This window comes from Bombina bombina, chromosome 6 (assembly GCF_027579735.1).
Source record: "Bombina bombina isolate aBomBom1 chromosome 6, aBomBom1.pri, whole genome shotgun sequence".
NCBI classification, from domain to species: Eukaryota; Metazoa; Chordata; class Amphibia; order Anura; family Bombinatoridae; genus Bombina; species Bombina bombina.
In genome coordinates this window covers 324,434,946-324,457,871 of record NC_069504.1, presented here as the reverse complement: position 1 = coordinate 324,457,871, position 22,926 = coordinate 324,434,946, and the positions used below count along the sequence as shown (strand labels likewise).

Genomic DNA, 22,926 nt, shown 5'->3' with positions numbered 1-22,926 from the left:
TATCTCTGGTTAAGGAGAAACTGTAGTACTGTAGATATGTTCAAGACAGCAGCATTGGATTTAAGAACCAGATTATTGAATAGAGGGTACTCTAAGAAATCTCTAGCCAGAGCATACAATAAGGCACTAACCAGAGACAGGAAAGAATTGCTCACCCCAAAGGTCAAAAAGAAAGATAACACCCTATGGCCTAGATTTGGAGTTTGGCGGTAGCCGTGAAAACCAGCGTTAGAGGCTCCTAACGCTGGTTTTAGGCTACCTCCGGTATTTGGAGTCACTCAAAAAAGGGTCTAACGCTCACTTTTCAGCCGCGACTTTTCCATACCGCAGATTCCCTTACGTCAATTGCGTATCCTATCTTTTCAATGGGATTTTTCTAACTCCGGTATTTAGAGTCGTGGCTGAAGTGAGCGTTAGAATTCTAACGACAAAACTCCAGCCGCAGAAAAAAGTCAGTAGTTAAGAGCTTTCTGGGCTAACGCCGGTTCATAAAGCTCTTAACTACTGTACTCTAAAGTACACTAACACCCATAAACTACCTATGTACCCCTAAACCGAGGTCCCCCCACATCACCACCACTCTATTAAATTTTTGTAACCCCTAATCTGCCGACCGCCACCTACGTTATCCTTATGTACCCCTAATCTGCTGCCCATAACACAGCCGACCCCTATATTATATTTATTAACCCCTAACCTGCCCCCCACAACGTCGCAGCCAGCTACCTACAATAATTAACCCCTAATCTGCCGACCCCAAAGCGCCGCTACTTAAGTTATCCTTATGTACCCCTAATCTGTTGCCCCTAACACTGCTGACCCCTATATTATATTTATTAACCCCTAATCTGCCCCCCTCAATGTCGCCTCCACCTGCCTACACTTATTAACCCCTAATCTGTCGAGCGGACCGCACCGCTACTATAATAAAGTTATTAACCCCTAATCCGCCTCACTAACCCTATAATAAATAGTATTAACACCTAATCTGCCCTCCCTAACATCGCCGACACCTAACTTCAATTATTAACCCCTAATCTGCCGACCGGAGCTCACCGCTATTCTAATAAATGTATTAACCCCTAAAGCTAAGTCTAACCCTAACACTAACACCCCCCTAAATTAAATATAATTTTAATCTAACGAAATTAATTAACTCTTATTAAATAAATTATTCCTATTTAAAGCTAAATACTTACCTGTAAAATAAATCATAATATAGCTACAATATAAATTATAATTACATTGTAGCTATTTTAGGATTAATATTTATTTTACAGGAAACTTTGTAATTATATTAACCAGGTACAATAGCTATTAAATAGTTAAGAACTAACAATCAGAATCAAGTTCAATCCGATTGGCTGATCCAATCAGCCAATCAGATTGAGCTCGCATTCTATTGGCTGTTCCGATCAGCCAATAGAATGCGAGCTCAATCTGATTGGCTGATTGGATCAGCCAATCGGATTGATCTTGATTCTGATTGGCTGATTCCATCAGCCAATCAGAATATTCCTACCTTAATTCCGATTGGCTGATAGAATCCTATCAGCCAATCGGAATTCGAGGGACGCCATCTTGGATGATGTCCCTTAAAGGAACCGTCATTCTTCAGTTGGACGTCGCCGGATGAAGATGGGTCCGCGGTGGAGGTCTTCAGGATGGAGCCGGTCCTCATCGGATGAAGATAGAAGATGCCGCTTGGAAGATGATGGTTGCCGGTCCGGATCTACTCTTCTTTCCGGATAGGATGAAGACTTTGGAGCCTCTTCTGGACCTCTTCAGCCACCGGATGATGGATCGCCAGCCCCCGCTTGGGTTGGATGAAGATTTTGGAGCCAGGACCGATCGGTGAACCTGGTATGGTGAAGACAAGGTAGGATGATCTTCAGGGGCTTAGTGTTAGGTTTATTTAAGGGGGGTTTGGGTTAGATTAGGGGTATGTGGGTGGTGGGTTGTAATGTTGGGGGGGGTATTGTATGTTTTTTTTAAAAGGCAAAAGAGCTGAACTTCTTGGGGCATGCCCCACAAAGGGCCCTGTTCAGGGCTGGTAAGGTAAAAGAGCTTTGAACTTTAGTAATTTAGAATAGGGTTGGGCATTTTTTTATTTTGGGGGGCTTTGTTATTTTATTAGGGGGCTTAGAGTAGGTGTAATTAGTTTAAAATTGTTGTAAGATTTTTCTTATATTTGTAAATATTTTTTTATTTTTTGTAACTTAGTTCTTTTTTATTTTTTGTACTTTAGTTAGTTTATTTCATTGTAGTTATTTGTAGATATTGTATTTAATTAATGTATTGATAGTGTAGTGTTAGGTTTAATTGTAGATAATTGTAGATATTGTATTTAATTAATTTAATGATAGTGTAGTGTTAGGTTTAATTATAATTTAGGTTAGGATTTATTTTACAGGTAATTTTGTTATTATTTTAACTATTTTAGCTATTAAATAGTTCTTAACTATTTAATAGCTATTGTACCTGGTTAAAATAAATACAAAGTTACCTGTAAAATAAATATTAATCCTAAAATAGCTATAATATAATTATAATTTATATTGTAGCTATATTAGGATTTATTTTACAGGTAAGTATTTAGCTTTAAATAGGAATAATTTATTTAATAAGAGTTAATTAATTTCGTTAGATTTAAATTATATTTAAGTTAGGGGGGTGTTAGTGTTAGGGTTAGACTTAGCTTTAGGGGTTAATACATTTATTAGAATAGCGGTGAGCTCCAGTCGGCAGATTAGGGGTTAATGTTTGAAGTTAGGTGTCGGCGATGTTAGGGAGGGCAGATTAGGGGTTAATACTATTTATTATAGGGTTAGTGAAGCGGATTAGGGGTTAATAACTTTATTATGATAGCGGTGCGGTCCGCTCGTCAGATTAGGGGTTAACAAGTGTAGGCAGGTGGAGGCGACGTTGTGGGGGGCAGATTAGGGGTTAATAAATATAATATAGGGGTCGGCGGTGTTAGGGGCAGCAGACTAGGGGTACATAAGGATAATGTAAGTAGCGGCGGTTTACGGAGCGGCAGATTAGGGGTTAAAAATAATATGCAGGGGTCAGCGATAGTGGGGGCGGCAGATTAGTGGTTAATAAGTGTAAGGTTAGGGGTGTTTAGACTCGGGGTACATGTTAGGATGTTAGGTGCAGACGTAGTAAGTGTTTCCCCATAGCAAACAATGGGGCTGCGTTAGGAGCTGAATGCAGCTTTTTTGCAGGTGTTAGGTTTTTTTTCAGCTCAAACAGCCCCATTGTTTCCTATGGGGGAATCGTGCACGAGCACGTTTTTGAGGCTGGCCGCGTCCGTAAGCAACTCTGGTATCGAGAGTTGCATTTGCGTTAAATATGCTCTACGCTCCTTTTTTGGAGCCTAACGCTGACATTATATGGACTCTCAATACCAGAGTTATTTTAAAGGAGCGGCCAGAAAAAAGCCAGCGTTAGCTACGCGGGTCGTTACCGACAAAACTCTAAATCTAGCCGTAAGATTTGTGACCACTTACTCAGCAACTAGTGGCCAAATCAGTAACATTGTGAGAAATCATTGGCATGATCTCCAAGCAGATGAATTAGTTAGACCCTTGATTCCAGATATTCCTTCTTTTACCTTTAGACGGGCCAATAATATCAGTGACTCATTAACCAGAAGTCACTTTGATAAAAACATAAATAAAGCCCCTCTTTTTAAGGGCTCCATTGCCGGTGGCAAATGTAAAGTTTTCCAATATATGATCAAACAACATACGATGGTGGATAGATTAGGTAAAATCTGGAAAATTAAAGATTATATAAATTGTAAGAGCACCAATGTGATCTATTGCCTTTCCTTTAAATGTGATTTATATTACATAGGAATGACCACTAGATGCATGGCACCCGTATGATGGAGCATCTGAGCAACATATGAACTGCTCAGAAAGATGTAGAAAAGGCTAAGAAAATTACTAGTGTGGCCAAACACTTTCTGCAATTTCACAATGGGAACCCCAAATATTTCAAATGTTGGGGGCTAGAGAGACTAAGACCTGGAATCAGAGGGGGGGGGGCAACGGAACAGAGACTGTTAAAAATGGAAACAATATGGATCTTCAATTTGAACATGGTAATGCCTCATAGGATGAATGAGAACATTAATTATTGAGTTTACCTTTAAATTGTTCCTAGATATTTGAATAACGTGTCTAGCTCACAAACCTATTACTCTTTGAACCTTACATACTCAGGCGTACTTTGTAATTATGCACATTTTACGTTACAGGTTTTAACTGATACTAGAATTAATAACTCGATTGAAGTTGTGTCACTATTATTATTAGTGATCACCCATTAATATTGGAAGGACTTTTTACTCCCTTCATATACTCTTTTACTTTATAGTCCACCTTGTTTCCATTACTCATACTGTATTTATATGATCTGACATTAGAGGCTCTCATTGGAGTTTCAGGGCGTTATGTTTTATCAAAGGTATTTTTTGGATGTCTATATTTCTAATATAGGTGTGTTCAGACCCCGTTTATATGGATATTGGATTTTAGTTATCCGTTAAATCTGACTCATTTCTAGCCCTGCTTCCACTAAGCAAGTTAATGGCATTTTAAACTGTCACTGTAGGTTTGTTATATTCGAACAGAAGTTGAAGTAAAGTGCTTATTTGCCTACAAACTTAATGCTTTGCCTTAACTTGTATATCATAACAGTTCAGCAACATGAGAGACAATTTTAATTAACAGTGTTACCCAAGGTCATTGGACATACGTATAAATAAGCTGCAAGGATCTCTTACTAGTACTAATGGGCACTTACTCTTTGGATGTATCCCTTCACATTGAATGCAAATAGCATTACTAGTAAAACTTGCATAGTGAGCAACATAGAATTTAGCAGTATCACCTAACCTATATTACCGCAATGTCCACATTGAGGCATTTATGTAAATTGGCCGTTTGACATTTTATGCTGACTTGATATTTGTTATCAGCCCAGTCCTCTGTGGTCAGTAATCCATTCCTGTCATTGGATGACTAGATTGCATAAAGACAAGATTAGCTCTTTTTCACACAGTTAGTTTGCCAATTAGTATTAAGCGTTTGCTACACACCCCTCTGTGATGACGAGCTGTGAGGGGTGTGTTAGGATGGCTGTTGGTGATTGGTTAAGAAACTCACTGTGACCGGATTAAAGTCAGCTGACCAGTTAGCTTTGGCTTGTTCAGTTCACACTGATACACAGCAGTTAACATTGATAAAGGCCGTTATACGGCTGAAACACATTTGTTTTTTACCTTTGCTGTATATATTGACCGTCACAGTCACTCCTGTCACCTGAAGTTAATGCTTCCTGTTATCGGCCAGGAAACAGGGGAGTGACATACAGCTTTTTATTGGGGTATGGGGTTTTTTTTTGGAGTACTGAGTAATCTCTGTTTTTAATCATATACAATACAATTTAGTTTTATATGTTAAACTATTTTGGTAGGATTGAGTGCTAATAGCCCCTTTCTCCTCTTTCCCTTGTATTTATAATTTAAACAGCACGCCACTTGTAATATGGATTCAAGCGTAAAAAAATGCAGCAATCTCGCAATCACATTTATGCTCCTTGCACTAATGATAGCAATCCACTCATAATCTGTCTCTTAATGGACACACTACCTGGCTGATTTTATTGACCACCTGCCTAAAATGTAAGCAAATACTAGAAATCTTTTATTGTTTAAAACGATAACCCATTATAACCCATTCCCCAGTTTTGCATAACCAACACTGTTATATAAATACACTTTTTACATCTGTGATTACCTTGTATCTAAGCCTCTGCATATAGCTCCCTTATCTCAGTGCTTTTGACAGACTTGCATTTTAGTCAAGTGCTGACTCATAAATAACACCATGGGAGTGAGCACAATGTTATCTATGTGACAGGCATGAACTAGCCCTGTCTAACTGTCAAAATGCCCTGAGATAAGAGGTGCCCTTCAACAGATTAGAAATTAACATATGAGCCTACCTAGCTTTAGCATTTAACAAATAATACCAATCCTTTTGATGATAAAAGTAAATTGGAAAGTTGTTTCAAATTCCATGCTCTATCTGAATCATGAAAGTTTTATTTTGACTTGACTGTCGCTTTAAGCTATATTACTTTTTTTAGTAGACAACCCAAAGTATTGATCTAGGCCCATTTTGGTATATTTCATGCCACCATTTCACCGCCAAATAAAAAAATTTGTTAACTTTGTCACAATTTTAAGCTTTTCACTGAAGTTATTTACAAACAGCTTGTGCAATCATGGCACAAATGGTTGTAAATGCTTCTCTGGGATCCGCTTTGTTTAGAAATAGCAGACATATATGGCTTTGGCATTGCTTTTTGGTCATTAGAAGGCCGCTAAATGCCGCTGTGCACCACACTTGTAATATGCCTAGCAATAAAGGGGTTAATTAGGTAGCTTGTAGGGTTAATTTTAGCTTTAGTGTAGAGATCAGCCTCCCACCTAACACATCCCACCCCCTGATCTCTCCCTGACCCCTCTCAAACAACTCTCTTCCCTCCCCCACCCCAAAGGTCACCCCCATCTTAAGTACTGGCAGAAAGTCTGCCAGTATAAAAATAAAAAATTTATTTTTAAAATATATATATTTTCTCCACGGTAGTATCCACGCTTAACTCCCAACCTCCCTTCTCCCCCACAAACAGCTCTCTAACCTTTCCCCCGCTACCTATTAGCCACCATCTTAGGTACTACCAGTACCCACTTTGTTATAATTTTAACCTTTTTTTTTTTTTCTTTTTTTTTAAGAATTTTTTAATTTCTCTTGCTGCCCCCTAATTACCCTATCTCTTTCCAGATTCCTTTCTCTCAACGAATCCCACATAGGATCCCCCTCATTGCCCCTCCTCCCTCCTTCCCCCTCACTGCTGGCTCTGTTTTTTAATGCATTGCCTGCAGCGTGGCGTAGCAGTACCCACACGCTCCCGCACACCCGCCTCCCTCCTTACCCTCCCACCCACCAACGATCGGCACCACCGCTGTCCGATGTAGAGATGGCCACAGAGTGGTAACTCTGCAACTCTATTTCTGCAGTGCCCCACTCGTGGGGCATGCAGAAATAGCGCAGAGAGAAGCCCAGGACTGCAGTGATGTACTGGGTACATTGCTGGTCCTTAAGGGCATAGCGATCAGCGTCGTACTGGGTACATCACTGGTCGTTAAGGGGTTAAGTAACATTTATAAATAACATAAAAATGATTATGTTTCTCCCACTAGGCTACTACATAATGCACCTAAGCAGGCAAAACTTACTATGGAGAACACCGTGAAGTGTGTAAAATGAAAGTCATACATTTAGGGCCAGATTACAAGTGGCGCGCTAACAGTTACACGCAAGCGGAAAGGGGTTTATCGCGGCTGTTTAGCGTTCATATTAAAAGTTGAAAGTAAACCTGATCACTTAAACCCAATTGAAGTTAATGTGCATTGGGATAGTGCATCCTCAGAGCTCTGTTTAACTGTTTTGCATAACAAAAAAGTGTCACAAAATACATTAAAAAGTAGAGTTACACTCATAATAACACCATTTAATAAAAAGTATTAAAGTTATAAGGGCTCAAAGAAATTAGGTCTCAGGTGTTATAAAAAAAAAAAGGGCAGACAGACAAAAGGCTTTAACATTGAGATATATACATGTCTAAATATGTATGTATGTGTATATATATATATATATATATAGATAGATAGATAGATAGATAGATAGATATACATTTATATGTGTGTACATATGTATTTGTGTATATATGTATTTACAGACATATAAACACATATAAATACATAAATTTACACAGACATTTATTTTGGGATCATAGGGTTAGTGCAAGCAAAAACATTTTACTTTCAACTTGTAATACGAGCACCACCCGACGCGCCATAAAGCTTATTTCTAGTGGAGTTATTGAGCAAGCAGGAAAGTTAAATACCGCTCCACTTATAATCTGACCCATAGTGTTTATTTTGAGAGAGAGTGCTACATGTATTTAAACTATTAGCAGAGCAAATTGAAATTAAAATATAATTTACATTTTACTTTAACATATATTATCTTTATACATATTGTTTTAACAGTACCAGGTTCAGCCATCTTAACACTGATCCATCTGTAAAGTTCAAGACAGAACTCAACAGAATGTAATTATTTTCATTTGAGAGCATTTCACATCCACGGATTTTGTTTAGCAGTATAAATGCCTATGGGGTAGATTATTTTGTAGCTGGACCGCTTATCATATATTTTATCTAAATACATTCCAAAAGACTTAAATTGAGATTTATAGAAATAAATCCTGATAAGATTTTCAATATGAGCTGTACCTACCCCTAGGTTAGTTAATAAAGATTGGGCAACACGTTTCAAGGTCAACAAATACATTTTGATTTGACTTTGATCTCAACACATAACTAATCACTTGCAATGATCAACATTCGTATTTTGACATTTAATTGGCAGATAAAAGATTCCCTTCAACATTTATTCTACTAATTTAATGTATCTATATGATTAAATTAAGGCAATTAAACCATGAATCCAACATTTGAGCCATTCAAATATTAGATTGATACACTATAAACTTACAATGAGTTTATGAGAATCGGGTATTGTTATTGGAATATTCAAATGTTTAATATTTAGCTAGGGTCACCAACTTTTTAAGACGATAATAGGAGAGACTAGAATTGACCAATTTCACATAGGAAATCTTCAAATTATACAGAAGTTACTGGAAACAAAACACACTTTATTTTACAATTTGATACAGTTTGGCACAACAAAATTCTTCATACACTTTGTCTTCATTCCCACAGTCTAGTTTAGTACATTCAACACCATTCTGTAAATCTGTGAATTGTTCATTTAAAGCACAGTGGGAGTAAATACATTCAACTGCCAGATACATCAAACATATTAACTAAATATAATTACAGGAGTACAATATCAAATGTGTGAAATGAAGATTTTACATGTTATCAAACATAAGGAAGAAAAATATTCTAAGATCAGATAACTAAGGGAGCCTAGGAGATTGTAAAAAGTTTTTGTAAATATCATTTAATTTATGCTTATAACCAAATCATTATTGTTCTTGCTACATTGTTTTTTCTATTCTAGATCTCATTGATCATGAATTTTGAAGACTAAGGCCCCCTGTACTATCCTGTGGCCTGTGACACATTTGCTGGCTTGGAAACAGGCTCTTTCATGCAAGGGCTCTAAAGCAACATTCACTGCTTAGTACATGGAACCCTAATACTTACATTTATTAAGCTGCAAGAGTAGCTTCTGAGCTCTTGTTATGTGTGTGAACCTAAAGAGTTAAGAAGTGGTTATCTAAAGATCATTGCTTCTTAATCCCTCCAACACTTAACACTTAAATGCCTCTGGACTCATTCCACTGAGATCATTGACAAGTACCATGTGTCTTCATGCACACTGAAGGGGTTAACAAAAATTTAAACTGTCCTTTTATAACAAATTATGCATTTTTTTTAACCTTGCAAGTACCGTTTATTAGACGTGCATTCAAAACAGGGAAATTCATTTTGTTTCCATATCCGAGCAGACCCCGAATTTTAAAGAAAATGAATAAATACTGCATAAATACTGCCTAAGGTCTTTAGAGCAGGCCCTGGGGGCCTCCGCTCTAAGCCTCCTATTAGCGTGACCGGGGCTCTGTGAAGAAGAGGACAGGGTGAGCTTGTCTGTCCAGCACACTAAAGGTAAGTATAAAGCTACAGGTGAACTTATTCACCTGTAGTTTGGAACATTTCATTGGTTTAATAAAAACTAATGTAAATGTTCTGAGAACATACATTATTCGTTTTGTTTCAAACTAAACGAATACTGAAGTAGTTTTCGCAAATATGTGTTCTGAAATATTCTGCAGATCCAAATTTTTCATGGCTGAACATGTCTACTGTTTAGATTTTCTCAGTTGATGTGACCAATAAGAGACAAATATAAATGAGATCAAGCAATCAGTGTATAGCATGAGGTCATGGGTTAGACTTGAAATATCCACAATTTATAGTTTTAAATGACAAGACAAATATTCAAAATATATAAGGAAAGTATATTACAATTTTGCTATCACATATAATTAAACATTTGGGTTAGATTACTAGTGGTGAGCAAAAATATCAAAATCAATAGCAATTTTATTTTTAAAGGGGTAGGAAACACAAAATTAAATTTAAATGATTCAGATAGAGCATGTCATTTTAAGACACTTTTAAAATCACTTCTGTTTTCAAATGTGCTTTGTTCTCTTGGTATCCCTTGTTGTAAAAGAATACTCACATATCCTACATTAGTGGGAGCTAGCTGCTGATTGGTGCCTGCACATTTTTGTCTCTTGTGATTGGCTAACTAGATGTGTTCAGCTAGCTGCCAGTAGTGCAATGCTGTCCCTTCAGCAAAAGATAACAAGATAATGAAGCAAATTTGAGAATTCAAGTAAATTGGAAAGTTGTTTAAAATTGTATGTCGTATCCCAATCAATAAAGAAAATTTTGGGGTTTCCTGTCCCTTTTAGTTAAAAGTAAAATGTTATTGATCAAACAATAGGCTAGTGCTTGCTAACATCTGGATGATGATAGAATTGGTGAGTTAAATGCCTCCCATAATAGACTTCTAGGGGGACGCATTAAAAAACAAATCTTGTGCGCTAAGCTCAATTAGTGGAGTTCACTTAGATATAGACTATGGTATTTCATTGAAATTTCAGTTCAACATTATCAATTAGTCAGTAGATGTTTTGATATGTCTCAAAATGCTGAGTAAAGTTTACTCATTAAAGATTGTCTTGACAAAGGCTATTGTTGTTGTTAACTGAAACGTCGACTGACTACTTGATGATGTTGAAATAAAAAATATTTTATACACAGATTCAAGCCCTGTGACTGCCCTCATTTGTGGAATTATATCGAAAATGTTTAGAGGAGACATCCAGGTGTCATGAAAGCCACGGCATAGTGAGTGCATGAAGTTTGGAACATTATATATATATATATAGCACACAGAGAAAGTCCAGCACTCACTCACAAGCTCTCAGCTAAGATTAAAAGCAAAAAATGGAAGAGTTAGTTACCACATCTGACAAAATGGGACAAGCCCAGGTACCACATCAAGGTCTCCTCCAAACCTGAGTCCCTAAACAGCCACACAATGCAAGCTCTCAATACAACAAACTGGGAACAAGTGAAGGGTTCACAGGCTTATGTAATCACCCTAGACATATACAAAACACGGAAGGGGACTGCACTCTCAGACCGGACTGGGTGCACATTCCATGACTCTGCAACATGCACAGCCCTGTGTGCACAATAGCACTCAGGAAGCTGCACTGTCCCCAGAGTCATAGGCAGTTAACCCCAGACAGGTCTGGGTGCAAGGCCCATAGGGAAATTTACAAAGCAAATTAATACAGCACACAGAGAAAGCCCAGCACTCACTTACAAGCTCTCATCTAAGATTAAAAGCAAAAAATGGAAGAGTTAGTTACTGCATCTGGCCAAATGGGACAAGCCCAGGTACCACGTCAAGGTCTCCTCCAAAACCTGAGTTCCTAACCAGCCACACAATGCAAGCTCTCAATTCAACAAACTGGGAACACTGAGATGTGTACCCAGTCTGGTCTGAGAGTGCAGTCACCTTCCGTGTTTTGTATATGCCTAGGGTAATTACATAAGCCTTTGCACCCTTCACTTGTTCCCAGTTTGTTGGATATATATATAAATATATATATATATATATATATATATATATATATATATATATATATATATATAAAAACAAATAGACACACATTCATAGACACCTTTGAGTCCTTTCCAGTCCCACACCTTGTCATATACCATATCCCTTTAAATCCATTTTAAATCTTTTTTTGTCAATAACAAACATTTCTAAAAGGTGTAAAGGTGTAATAAGATTAATTATAACTAAACAACTTTATTTTCATATAATATGCATGTGTCTCTGTTGCCCATTAAAAGTATTGAGCCCGCTAAAAAAAAATGTCAACCGTATTAAAATTCTCTGGTTAACCTTTTTCTCCATCTGCTTGAAAAAACAGATTGTGCTTTATTCTTTGCATGGGCCCAAGCGAAAAAGATAACACTCTGCATTATCATTTGGGCTCCACTTGTAGTTTAGCCCTTTATAGGGAGTTTTTAAATGTATGTTCCTTTAAACAGATTTCCTTAAAATGATCTAATTTGTGTAAGCTTTTTAATTCAACAATATACGTGTTCATTGCATTGCAAAGAGAGAGGTAATAGTAAGGAGTATTTAAAGTTTTAAATCATAAACAAAGAGAAAACACGCAATCGTTTCACACAATAGCTCTTTGAAGTAGTTTGCATGCTTATAGATTTTATCTTCATTATTTTGTGCAGTGTCTCTAGGTATAAATCTTTCTAATACACAAACGCTGACATATTTTAGCTTGCAGAAATGTTTAGCTGAATAGCCATTAAGTTGTACAATATTTTCATGACCAACACACCCCTATCTTATTTCTAAAAAAAAAAATCATTATTATTGGATCTCATACAATATTCATAAGCACGAGCAACTGCCTTTTTTACTGACCTGACCTTGGAACAGCTCAAGTGGAAATGAGATTTTTTTTTTTCGTGTGTGTTAACTTGAAAATGCCTTCAATGCTTTGGTTTTCTGAGGAAACTGAAAAAAGTAATTCAGTGGGTTTGATGAGGACAAAATATGCATTTATTTCAGAGGCCAACATGGAAATAAAAAATTAAAATATGTCTTTTTGCGCTATCTTCATTTTCAGTTATAACTTACGTGATGATATTTCTGATTGTCTACAGGTTCTTTGAATCACTGCAAAGACATATTTATGTCACATCAACATCTTACCTGGAATTAATCAAGACTTTTAAGAATCTCTTAGAACGAAAGAGGCTTGAATTACTAACCAGTAAAAACAGATATATGGTTGGACTTGAAAAACTGGATTTTGCATCCTCACAAGTGAGTAGAGATTTCTTTGCAGCTGGTAAAGGTAATATCCTTCCTACAGTTCCTCCCACACAAATACACATTAGGATTGATGCTTCCAGAAGTACACTGGAAACAGGGCTTGGAATTAACTATAGCCTAGGGTTATAAAAAATTCAAAGCAGATGGGCCAAATTTCTTCTGTTTTTAATTAGATTATAATGTACTCTCATTAGTAAACAAAGCAGCCAGCCTGGCACTCAAATCACTGGAGCAATTCTTAACCTTCTCCCATGTAGGAAAAGAATAAGCTAGTATAATGGCAACAGTTGATGTTAAAACAGCACGACTCAGTGAATTGTCTTATTGTTGCTTATCATAAATAAATATTATATATATATATATATATATATATATACATGCTCTCAGTTTATAATATATATATATATATATACATGCTCTCAGTTTATAATATATATATATATACATGCTCTCAGTTTATACTATATATATATATATACATGCTCTCAGTTTATAATATATATATATATATATATATACATGCTCTCAGTTTATAATATATATATATATATACATGCTCTCAGTTTATAATATATATATATATATATATACATGCTCTCAGTGTATAATATATATATATATATATATATACATGCTCTCAGTTTATAATATATATATACAGGGAGTGCAGAATTATTAGGCAAATTAGTATTTTGACCACATCTTCCTCTTTATGCATGTTGTCTTACTCCAAGCTGTATATGCTCGAAAGCCTACTACCAATTAAGCATATTAGGTGATGTGCATCTCTGTAATGAGAAGGGGTGTGGTCTAATGACATCAACACCCTATATCAGGTGTGCATAATTATTAGGCAACTTCCTTTCCTTTGGCAAAATGGGTCAAAAGAAGGACTTGACAGGCTCAGAAAAGTCAAAAATAGTGAGATATCTTGCAGAGGGATGCAGCACTCTTAAAATTGCAAAGCTTCTGAAGCGTGATCATCGAACAATCAAGCGTTTCATTCAAAATAGTCAACAGGGTCGCAAGAAGCGTGTGGAAAAACCAAGGCGCAAAATAACTGCCCATGAACTGAGAAAAGTCAAGCGTGCAGCTGCCAAGATGCCACTTGCCACCAGTTTGGCCATATTTCAGAGCTGCAACATCACTGGAGTGCCCAAAAGCACAAGGTGTGCAATACTCAGAGACATGGCCAAGGTAAGAAAGGCTGAAAGACGACCACCACTGAACAAGACACACAAGCTGAAACGTCAAGACTGGGCCAAGAAATATCTCAAGACTGATTTTTCTAAGGTTTTATAGACTGACAAAATGAGAATGAGTCTTGATGGGCCAGATGGATGGGCCCGTCGCTGGATTGGTAAAGCGCAGAGAGCTCCAGTCCGACTCAGACGCCAGCAAGGTGGAGGTGGAGTACTGGTTTGGGCTGGTATCATCAAAGATGAGCTTGTGGGGCCTTTTCGGGTTGAGGATGGAGTCAAGCTCAACTCCCAGTGCTACTGCCAGTTTCTGGAAGACACCTTCTTCAAGCAGTGGTACAGGAAGAAGTCTGCATCCTTCAAGAAAAACATGATTTTCATGCAGGACAATGCTCCATCACACGCGTCCAAGTACTCCACAGTGTGGCTGGCGAGAAAGGGTATAAAAGAAGAAAATCTAATGACATGGCCTCCTTGTTCACCTTATCTGAACCCCATTGAGAACCTGTGGTCCATCATCAAATGTGAGATTTACAAGGAGGGAAAACAGTACACCTCTCTGAACAGTGTCTGGGAGGCTGTGGTTGCTGCTGCACGCAATGTTGATGGTGAACAGATCAAAACACTGACAGAATCCATGGATGGCAGGCTTTTGAGTGTCCTTGCAAAGAAAGGTGGCTATATTGGTCACTGATTTGTTTTTGTTTTGTTTTTGAATGTCAGAAATGTATATTTGTGAATGTTGAGATGTTATATTGGTTTCACTGGTAAAAATAAATAATTGAAATGGGTATATATTTGGTTTTTGTTTAGTTGCCTAATAATTATGCACAGTAATAGTCACCTGCACACACAGATATCCCCCTAAAATAGCTATAACTAAAAACAAACTAAAAACTACTTCCAAAACTATTCAGCTTTGATATTAATGAGTTTTTTGGGTTCATTGAGAACATGGTTGTTGTTCAATAATAAAATTAATCCTTAAAAATACAACTTGCCTAATAATTCTGTACTCCCTGTATATACATGCTCTCAGTTTATAATATATATGTATATATATACATGCTCTCAGTTTATAATATATATATATATACATGCTCTCAGTTTATAATATATATATATATATATATATATACATGCTCTCAGTTTATAATATATATATATATATATACATGCTCTCAGTTTATAATATATATATATACATGCTCTCAGTTTATAATATATATATATACATGCTCTCAGTTTATAATATATATATATACATGCTCTCAGTTTATAATATATATATATATATACATGCTCTCAGTTTATACTATATATATATATACATGCTCTCAGTTTATAATATATATATATATATATACATGCTCTCAGTTTATAATATATATATATATATATATATATGCTCTCAGTTTATAATATATATATATATATATACATGCTCTCAGTTTATAATATATATATATATATACATGCTCTCAGTTTATAATATATATATATATATACATGCTCTCAGTTTATAATATATATATATATGCTCTCAGTTTATAATATATATATATATATACATGCTCTCAGTTTATAATATATATATATATATATATACATGCTCTCAGTTTATAATATATATATATATATATATACATGCTCTCAGTTTATAATATATATATATACATGCTCTCAGTTTATAATATATATATATACATGCTCTCAGTTTATAATATATATATATATACATGCTCTCAGTTTATAATATATATATATATATATATATAGTACAAAGTAGATCTGCACTCACTGTGGTTCATTGTTGTGACATTTCGGGGATCAAACTGTCCCCTTCATCAGACCAAAAAATATATATATATATATATATATACAGTATATAATTATATATAAGAAAAATAAAGACACAGCTCCTTCCATTGCAAACATTATGTGTTTATTGCAACGTTTTGGCCTTGACAAAGGCCCAAATAGGGGCCGAAACTTTGGAATAATATTTGCAAAAGAAGGCGCTGTCTTCATGATTCTTATAAATATTTGGAATGACTTCAGCAGAGAAGTTTGTGAAGGTGTGCTGACCCTTTAAGGATATGTGTGTGTGTATATGTATATATATATATATATATATATATATATATATATATATATATATATATATATATACTGGATCCAAATAGTGCACTCTCACTTGCCAACCATAAACATAGACCAGGGTGCTTAAAGTAATATTCAATCAAGTCAGGTAATAAGCACTCACTGGATTTAAGCACAGCACACTTTATTAGGCAGTGACGTTTCGGGGCATTCACCCCTTCTTCAGATCTGTCTGAAGAAGGGGTGAATGCCCCGAAACGTCACTGCCTAATAAAGTGTGCTGTGCTTAAATCCAGTGAGTGCTTATTACCTGACTTGATTATATATATATATATATATATATATATATATATACAATTTATCCTTCAGTTTTTAATGTTCTATGCCATTTTTTGCATTGTATAAGCCGAGAGCATATTTTTAATATGTGTGTGTATATACAGTATTACAGTGTGTATATATATATATTTGTATATATGTGTGTGTGTGTGTTGTTATCAGTGTGAAGAAATCTAACTATAATTTACTAGAAAAATAAAAAGTTAATAATAAAATAAAGTCACTAAATGGGGGGAATATCAGAACTCAGTATTCCAATAACATTACACATCTTACAAGAACATATAACAATAGGATGCTGAAAATGTTTTAAAAAGAGTACCTAATGAATAAGTACCCACACATAGCACATATGAGACTGCAAGGAAACAATAGGTCTCTAGTTTTGTAAACATTGTTTCACTACTTGTGGCTTGTACCATACAAGAGATGTGCTTCAGATGTCCCCAAGTATACTGATGGTAATATAAAGTTCAAGTATGAATGGGGATCTGATGTCTTTTTACCAGATTACGCACTATTGGCGCACCAGCAGTGCTTAGATCACAGCCATGTTCTACTTCTGTGTATGAATCATGTGATGTATCCTTGGTTTTAATGTGGCTGAACACAACAGACATCTCAGAGGGCAAGATCACAAGTAGCACAATGTGGTCTTTTTGCAATCAATTTCCATTGCGCAGGTATTACAAGTCTTGAAAAATCACAATTGCGTGTGCTCATTCACCTTTTATGCAAAAATCCTTTCCGCGCTCGAAGAGCTGTAGTTAACAGCTTTGCGCAACAAAAAAAGTTTCACGAAACACTTTAAAAATACATCAATTATCATTTTTTCTCCGTTCTCTTGGTATCTTTATTTGAAAAATAAGGCATCTAAGCTATTTTTGGTTCAGACACCGGACAGCACTTATTTATTGGTGGGTGAATTTATCCACCAATGAGCAAGAACAACCCAGGTTGTTCACCAAAAATGGGCCGGCATCTAAACTTTCATTCTTGCATTTCAAATAAAGATACAAAGAGAATAAAGAAAATTTGATAATAGGAGTTAATTAGAAAGTTGCTTAAAATTGCATGCTCTATCTGAATCATGGAAAAATAAATTGGGTTCAGTGTCCCTTTAACACTGTCTAATAAAAATTATTTAAAAAAAATATTGCACACAAGTTATAAGGGCTCAAAGATACGAGATCTCGGGTGTTAGAAAAAAAAAAAGCAGACGAAGGGATTTTACATTGACATACATACACATTCATAGAGAAACATGAATTTATATGTAAAGACATATGTTTAACTATCTAGATAATGAAAAGATTTTACATTACAATCTTATGCACATTAAACAATATCTCAGAGGGATTTTCAATGCAATATTCGCATATAGATCTCAAGATATCTAGACATATATATATTGTATATTAAGAATTTCTGGGGAAAAGCAAGCGGGGATACTTGCCTAGATGTGCTAATTTCCTATGCAAATATTTACATTGATTTAATTTTGAGACATGAAGGATTTTAATTTCAGTTTTTTATCTCCCCCCATAATTTTAATGAATTTTGGTTTATATATATATATATATATATATATATATATATATATATATATATATATATTCATATACAAATCTCACAATAAATAGATATCATTCCAAAAATCATTACATATATAGAGAAATATTTATTTAGAATTAAATAGAACATATTCTGTTTCATAAACATTTTCACAATATGAAATATTCGCATTTTCATGTACACTTTCAAGGAGAATACGTCATGGGCTTTGCACAACAGATTAGGGTTATTATGTGTTTTTTTCTCTATTTGTCTTCTCCATTGACTTCTATGGGGAATACTTAAACGCTATTTTGCAGTCTGCATTACGAGCACGCAAAATAAGTTATTTCTCAACTTGTAATAGTTGCTCAACCCCAAATGCGAGAAAGCCATAACGCGCAACTCAGTTTTCGCAACTGATTTGCTGCGTGACTTGTAATCTTGTCCAGAGTGTGGTTTGCTTACAATTCATATAGTGCTGGTTTTTCATTTTTATGGTTGAAAAAAGCTAATGCATTATTAAGTAGTGTTTATATGCAATTCATATGCTTCTTTTTCATTTTTAAGAAGTATTCAATATACCTTTACAGGGAAGAAAACTCAACAAATTTGATTTTTAATCTTACAGGAAGTCTTTAACAGCTTTTCAATGGGATTGATATGATATTTACTGGCTGAAAAGAAACACAGGTGTATTGGTACAAATTGATACATTGGTATTGGTATTCTTACTGGCTTCACCCTTTATCCAATGATCCATCATATGGAGCATCTGTCAAGGGCATCAAACTTTCCTTAAAGGGATATAAAACAGTCTTTTTTTCATTGTTGTTATAAAAAAAAGCACTAAGCAATTGTATATAGTTATTAGCAATCAATGCAATATATATTCATTATTTTATTTGTTGTTTTTTTTTTACTTTATTTGTGTAGTGTCCATTACTTCCAGTGACCTTTAGAGATTTCCCCCTATTCCCCTGTAAAATAAATTGTAATTTGAGAGAAAACTTAGTTAAGGCTGATATGGGCTCAAGTAAAGATGAAACACACTGTAACTCACCCTAGATCAGAGACGCGTTTACCCATTAGAGGTAACTACACTTGCGAGTCACAATTTGTTGTTTATGTAATGAACATAATAATAATAATCAAATGTCCATGTGGCTTGGCCTACGTTGGTGAAACAACAAAATGCATAAAAGTTTGTATAAGGCAAAACAAAACAGTGATAGGTAAATTAGATCCGTCTGCCCAGTTGCCCACCATTTCACACTGTATGGACACAACAAGAGTCAACAGAAAGTTCATGTAGTGGATGGTGTAGGTCCCCTGAGAAGAGGAGGTAAAAGGCAAAAATTGTTATTTGAAAAAGAAGCAATATGGATCCAAAAATTAGACTCTAGCCTTCAGACGGCATCAGAACTTCAGTGCCAGCAAAAGGGGTAAGTCGCGCAGCGATGGAAGCAATCAAATATATATATATATATGCTGATATAGATATATATTTATATACACACATTAACACATAAATATATATGTATAAAAGCATTTACATATATATTTACTGGGAACACACAGTTCCCATTGATCATAATGTAAAGGCACTTTTCAGTGCCTTTTTTTTTTTTTCTAACACCTCACTCCCACCAACTTTAACCCCAAAATACTGCCTGGCGCAGTTATTTTATTAAAAAATAAAGATGCTGCCATCTTTATTTTTTTAATAAACTACAGTAGACAGTATTTTGGAGGCATTTGGGGCAGATTTATAAAATTAACCAAAGATCTGATCTCAGGTTAATTTTCTAATCGCTAATTGCTACCGCGAGCTTGCGGTAGCAATAATCAGCCACTTATAATTGCTGGTTAATTATCTTGCTGCCCGTTTGCAGGAGAGCAATAATTTAGTGTTCCACTTGTAATCTAGCCCTATGTGTTTTCATAGCTTAGAATTATAGGGGTATTAACCAGATATGGGTTTGATTGAACAAAACAATTATGTTAGCATGTGTGCTGTGCGGCCCTTCACCAATTGAGTGGTAGGAGTGGTTATATTCAGCCACCGAAAATTTAACCTAAAGTGTTGCTCAACCATTAACTTCCTGCTAATTTCAATAATATTTTAGGTGGGTTTAAAGGAATAATAAAGTAAAAAATAAACTTAAAGGGACACTGAACCCAATTTTCTTCTTTTGTGATTCAGATAGAGCATGACATTTTAAGCAACTTTCTAATTTACTCCTATTATCAAATTTTCTTTATTCTCTTGGTTTCTTTATTTGAAAGGCAAGAATGTAAGTTTAGATGCCGGCCCATTTTTGGTGAACAACCTGGGTTGTCCTTGCTGATTGGTGGATAAATTCATTCACCAATAAAAAAGTGCTATCCAGAGTTCTGAACACCTAATTAAGCTTAGATGTCTTAGATAGAAAAATACTACAATCCACAGATATTCAGTGAGATTCTTCTTCTAATCTGCTTAGAATCTGTCATCTGCTGCTTTTTGGTAGGAACACTAAGCGCTAGATTATGAGTGGAGCAGTAGTTTGCACTCACGTTAGAGTGTTAAAGCTGCTAAAAGTAATTTTTTTGCACTCGTATTACGAGTTGAAAGTAAAAACTTTGCGCTCTTGCAATCTTAACGTCGCAGTAACAAATACACTTTGAGAAATCGCAAATGCAAGATCACATTTCCCTATAGACCTTAACAGAGTTGAATAAAACCTAACATCCACGACTGAGGTTATTTAAAAGAGCAACATAAAAAGAAAATATTGCAGTTAGCACATAGCAGAATATGCTCTTTTTATTCTTACAGAGATATTTAAAGGGGCACTGAACCCAATTTTTTTTTCTTTTGTGTTTCAGATAGAGCATGAAATTTTAAGAAACTTTCTAATTTACTCCTATTATCACATTTTCTTCATTCTTTTGGTATCTTTATTTGAAATGCAAGAATGTAAGTTTAGATGCCGGCCCATTTTTGGTGAACAACCTGGGTTGTCCTTGCTGATTGGTGGATACATTCATTCACCAATAAAAAAGTGCTGTCCAGAGGTCTGAACCAAGAAAATAGCTTAGATGCCTTCTTTTTTATATAAAGATAGCAAGAGAACGAAGAAACATTGATAATAGGAGTAAATTAGAAAGTTGCTTAAAATTGCATGCTCTATCTGAATCACAAAAGAAACATTTTGGGTTCAGTGTCCCTTTAATTGGATTGAATAGAGCAGAATATTTTAAACAATTTTCCAATTCACTTTTATTATCAATTAGCTTTATTCTCTTGGTGCCCTTTGTTAAACTGAAATCCTAGGTGAGCTCAGGGGCATTCATGGGTTTTTAGCATCTAGCAGCAGTGTTTCCAAAAATGTTTATAGCAATGTTATATAGTTATAAACACTGCTGCCTAGGGCTAGATTACAAGTGGAGTTTCAGTTAAAATTGAATATTGTATTGCTGTAGTCTATGTCATCATTTAACACCTTAACAACCAGCACCGTACCCTATATGATGCTAGTCGTTAAGCCCTTAAGGATCAGCTAAGTACCCTGTACGTCGATGCAGTCCTGGGCTTCTCTCTGCTGTGATCTCGCTAAAAATAGTGAGGTTGTGCTATTTCTGCATGCCCCACGAGTGGGCACTGCAGAAATAGATTTGCAGAGTTACTGATGCAAAAAGGGCCACAGCTGCCAGTACCTAAGATGGCGGCAAATAGGTAGAGGGGGGAGGGTTAGAGAGCTGTTTGGGGGGATCAGGGAGGTTGGGAGGTAAGGGGGGATACTACTCTGCAGAAAATATTTAATTTAAAAGAAAATTAAAAAAAAAAAAATTATTTTTATACTGGCAGACTTTCTGCCAGTACTTAAGATGGGGGTGACCTTTGGGGTGGGGGAGGGAAGAGAGCTGTTTGAGAGGGGTCAGGGAGAGATCAGGGGGTAGGATGTGTCAGGTGGCAGGCTGAGCTCTACACTAAAACTAAAATTAACCCTACAAGCTACCTAATTAACCCCTTCACTGCTGGGCATAATACAAGTGTGGTGCGCAGCAGAATTTAACGGCCAATGACCAAAAAGCAATTCCAAAGCCATATATATGTGCTATTTCTGAACAAAGGGGACCCAAGAGAAGCATTTACAACCATTTGTGCCATGATTGCGCAAGCTGTTTGTAAATAATTTCAGTGAGAATACTAAAGTTGATCGCATTTGGCAATGGTGGCAGGACATATATATATATATATAAAAGGCTCTATTTCTGTTTAAATGAAGTGATGGCAAAAATGCTGAAAATGATCTGGTCTTTTGGGGAAATTTTTATCTAAAATTCCCGGGCCTTAAGGGGTTAAACAAATATTTAATAAAATAAAAATTGATAGATGATTTATAAAGAACATAAATATATTTAGAGTAGTATTGCTCTAAAATTTAAAGGACAAATAAAACAAAAACAGCTATACAGATAACATTGATGTCTGTAACAATGATGCAGAGAGATAGAAAGCTTTTTATTGGTCATTTGATTTCAACCTCATAATGCATTACTGACATTCTTCTGCTGCAAATTAAATAGGAGTACAACTTTCTAACATTCAAACTTCATATGTAAACTAATTTAGGGCTAGATTATGAGTGGAGCGCTTTTGTTTGCTTCCGATC

The 22,926-nt window shown here is 35.5% G+C and overlaps 1 protein-coding gene across 1 annotated transcript in view; it reads left to right on the top strand.

Annotated features, from left to right (window-relative positions):
* LOC128664413 (dynein axonemal heavy chain 3-like) overlaps positions 1-22,926 on the top strand; it is a 2,586,207-nt gene that overhangs the window by 1,825,740 nt on the left and 737,541 nt on the right. Inside the window, exon 55 of the mRNA XM_053719244.1 lies at positions 12,899-13,065. Coding sequence (XP_053575219.1) covers positions 12,899-13,065 — 167 coding nt within the window. The remainder of the gene's footprint in view (positions 1-12,898; positions 13,066-22,926) is intronic.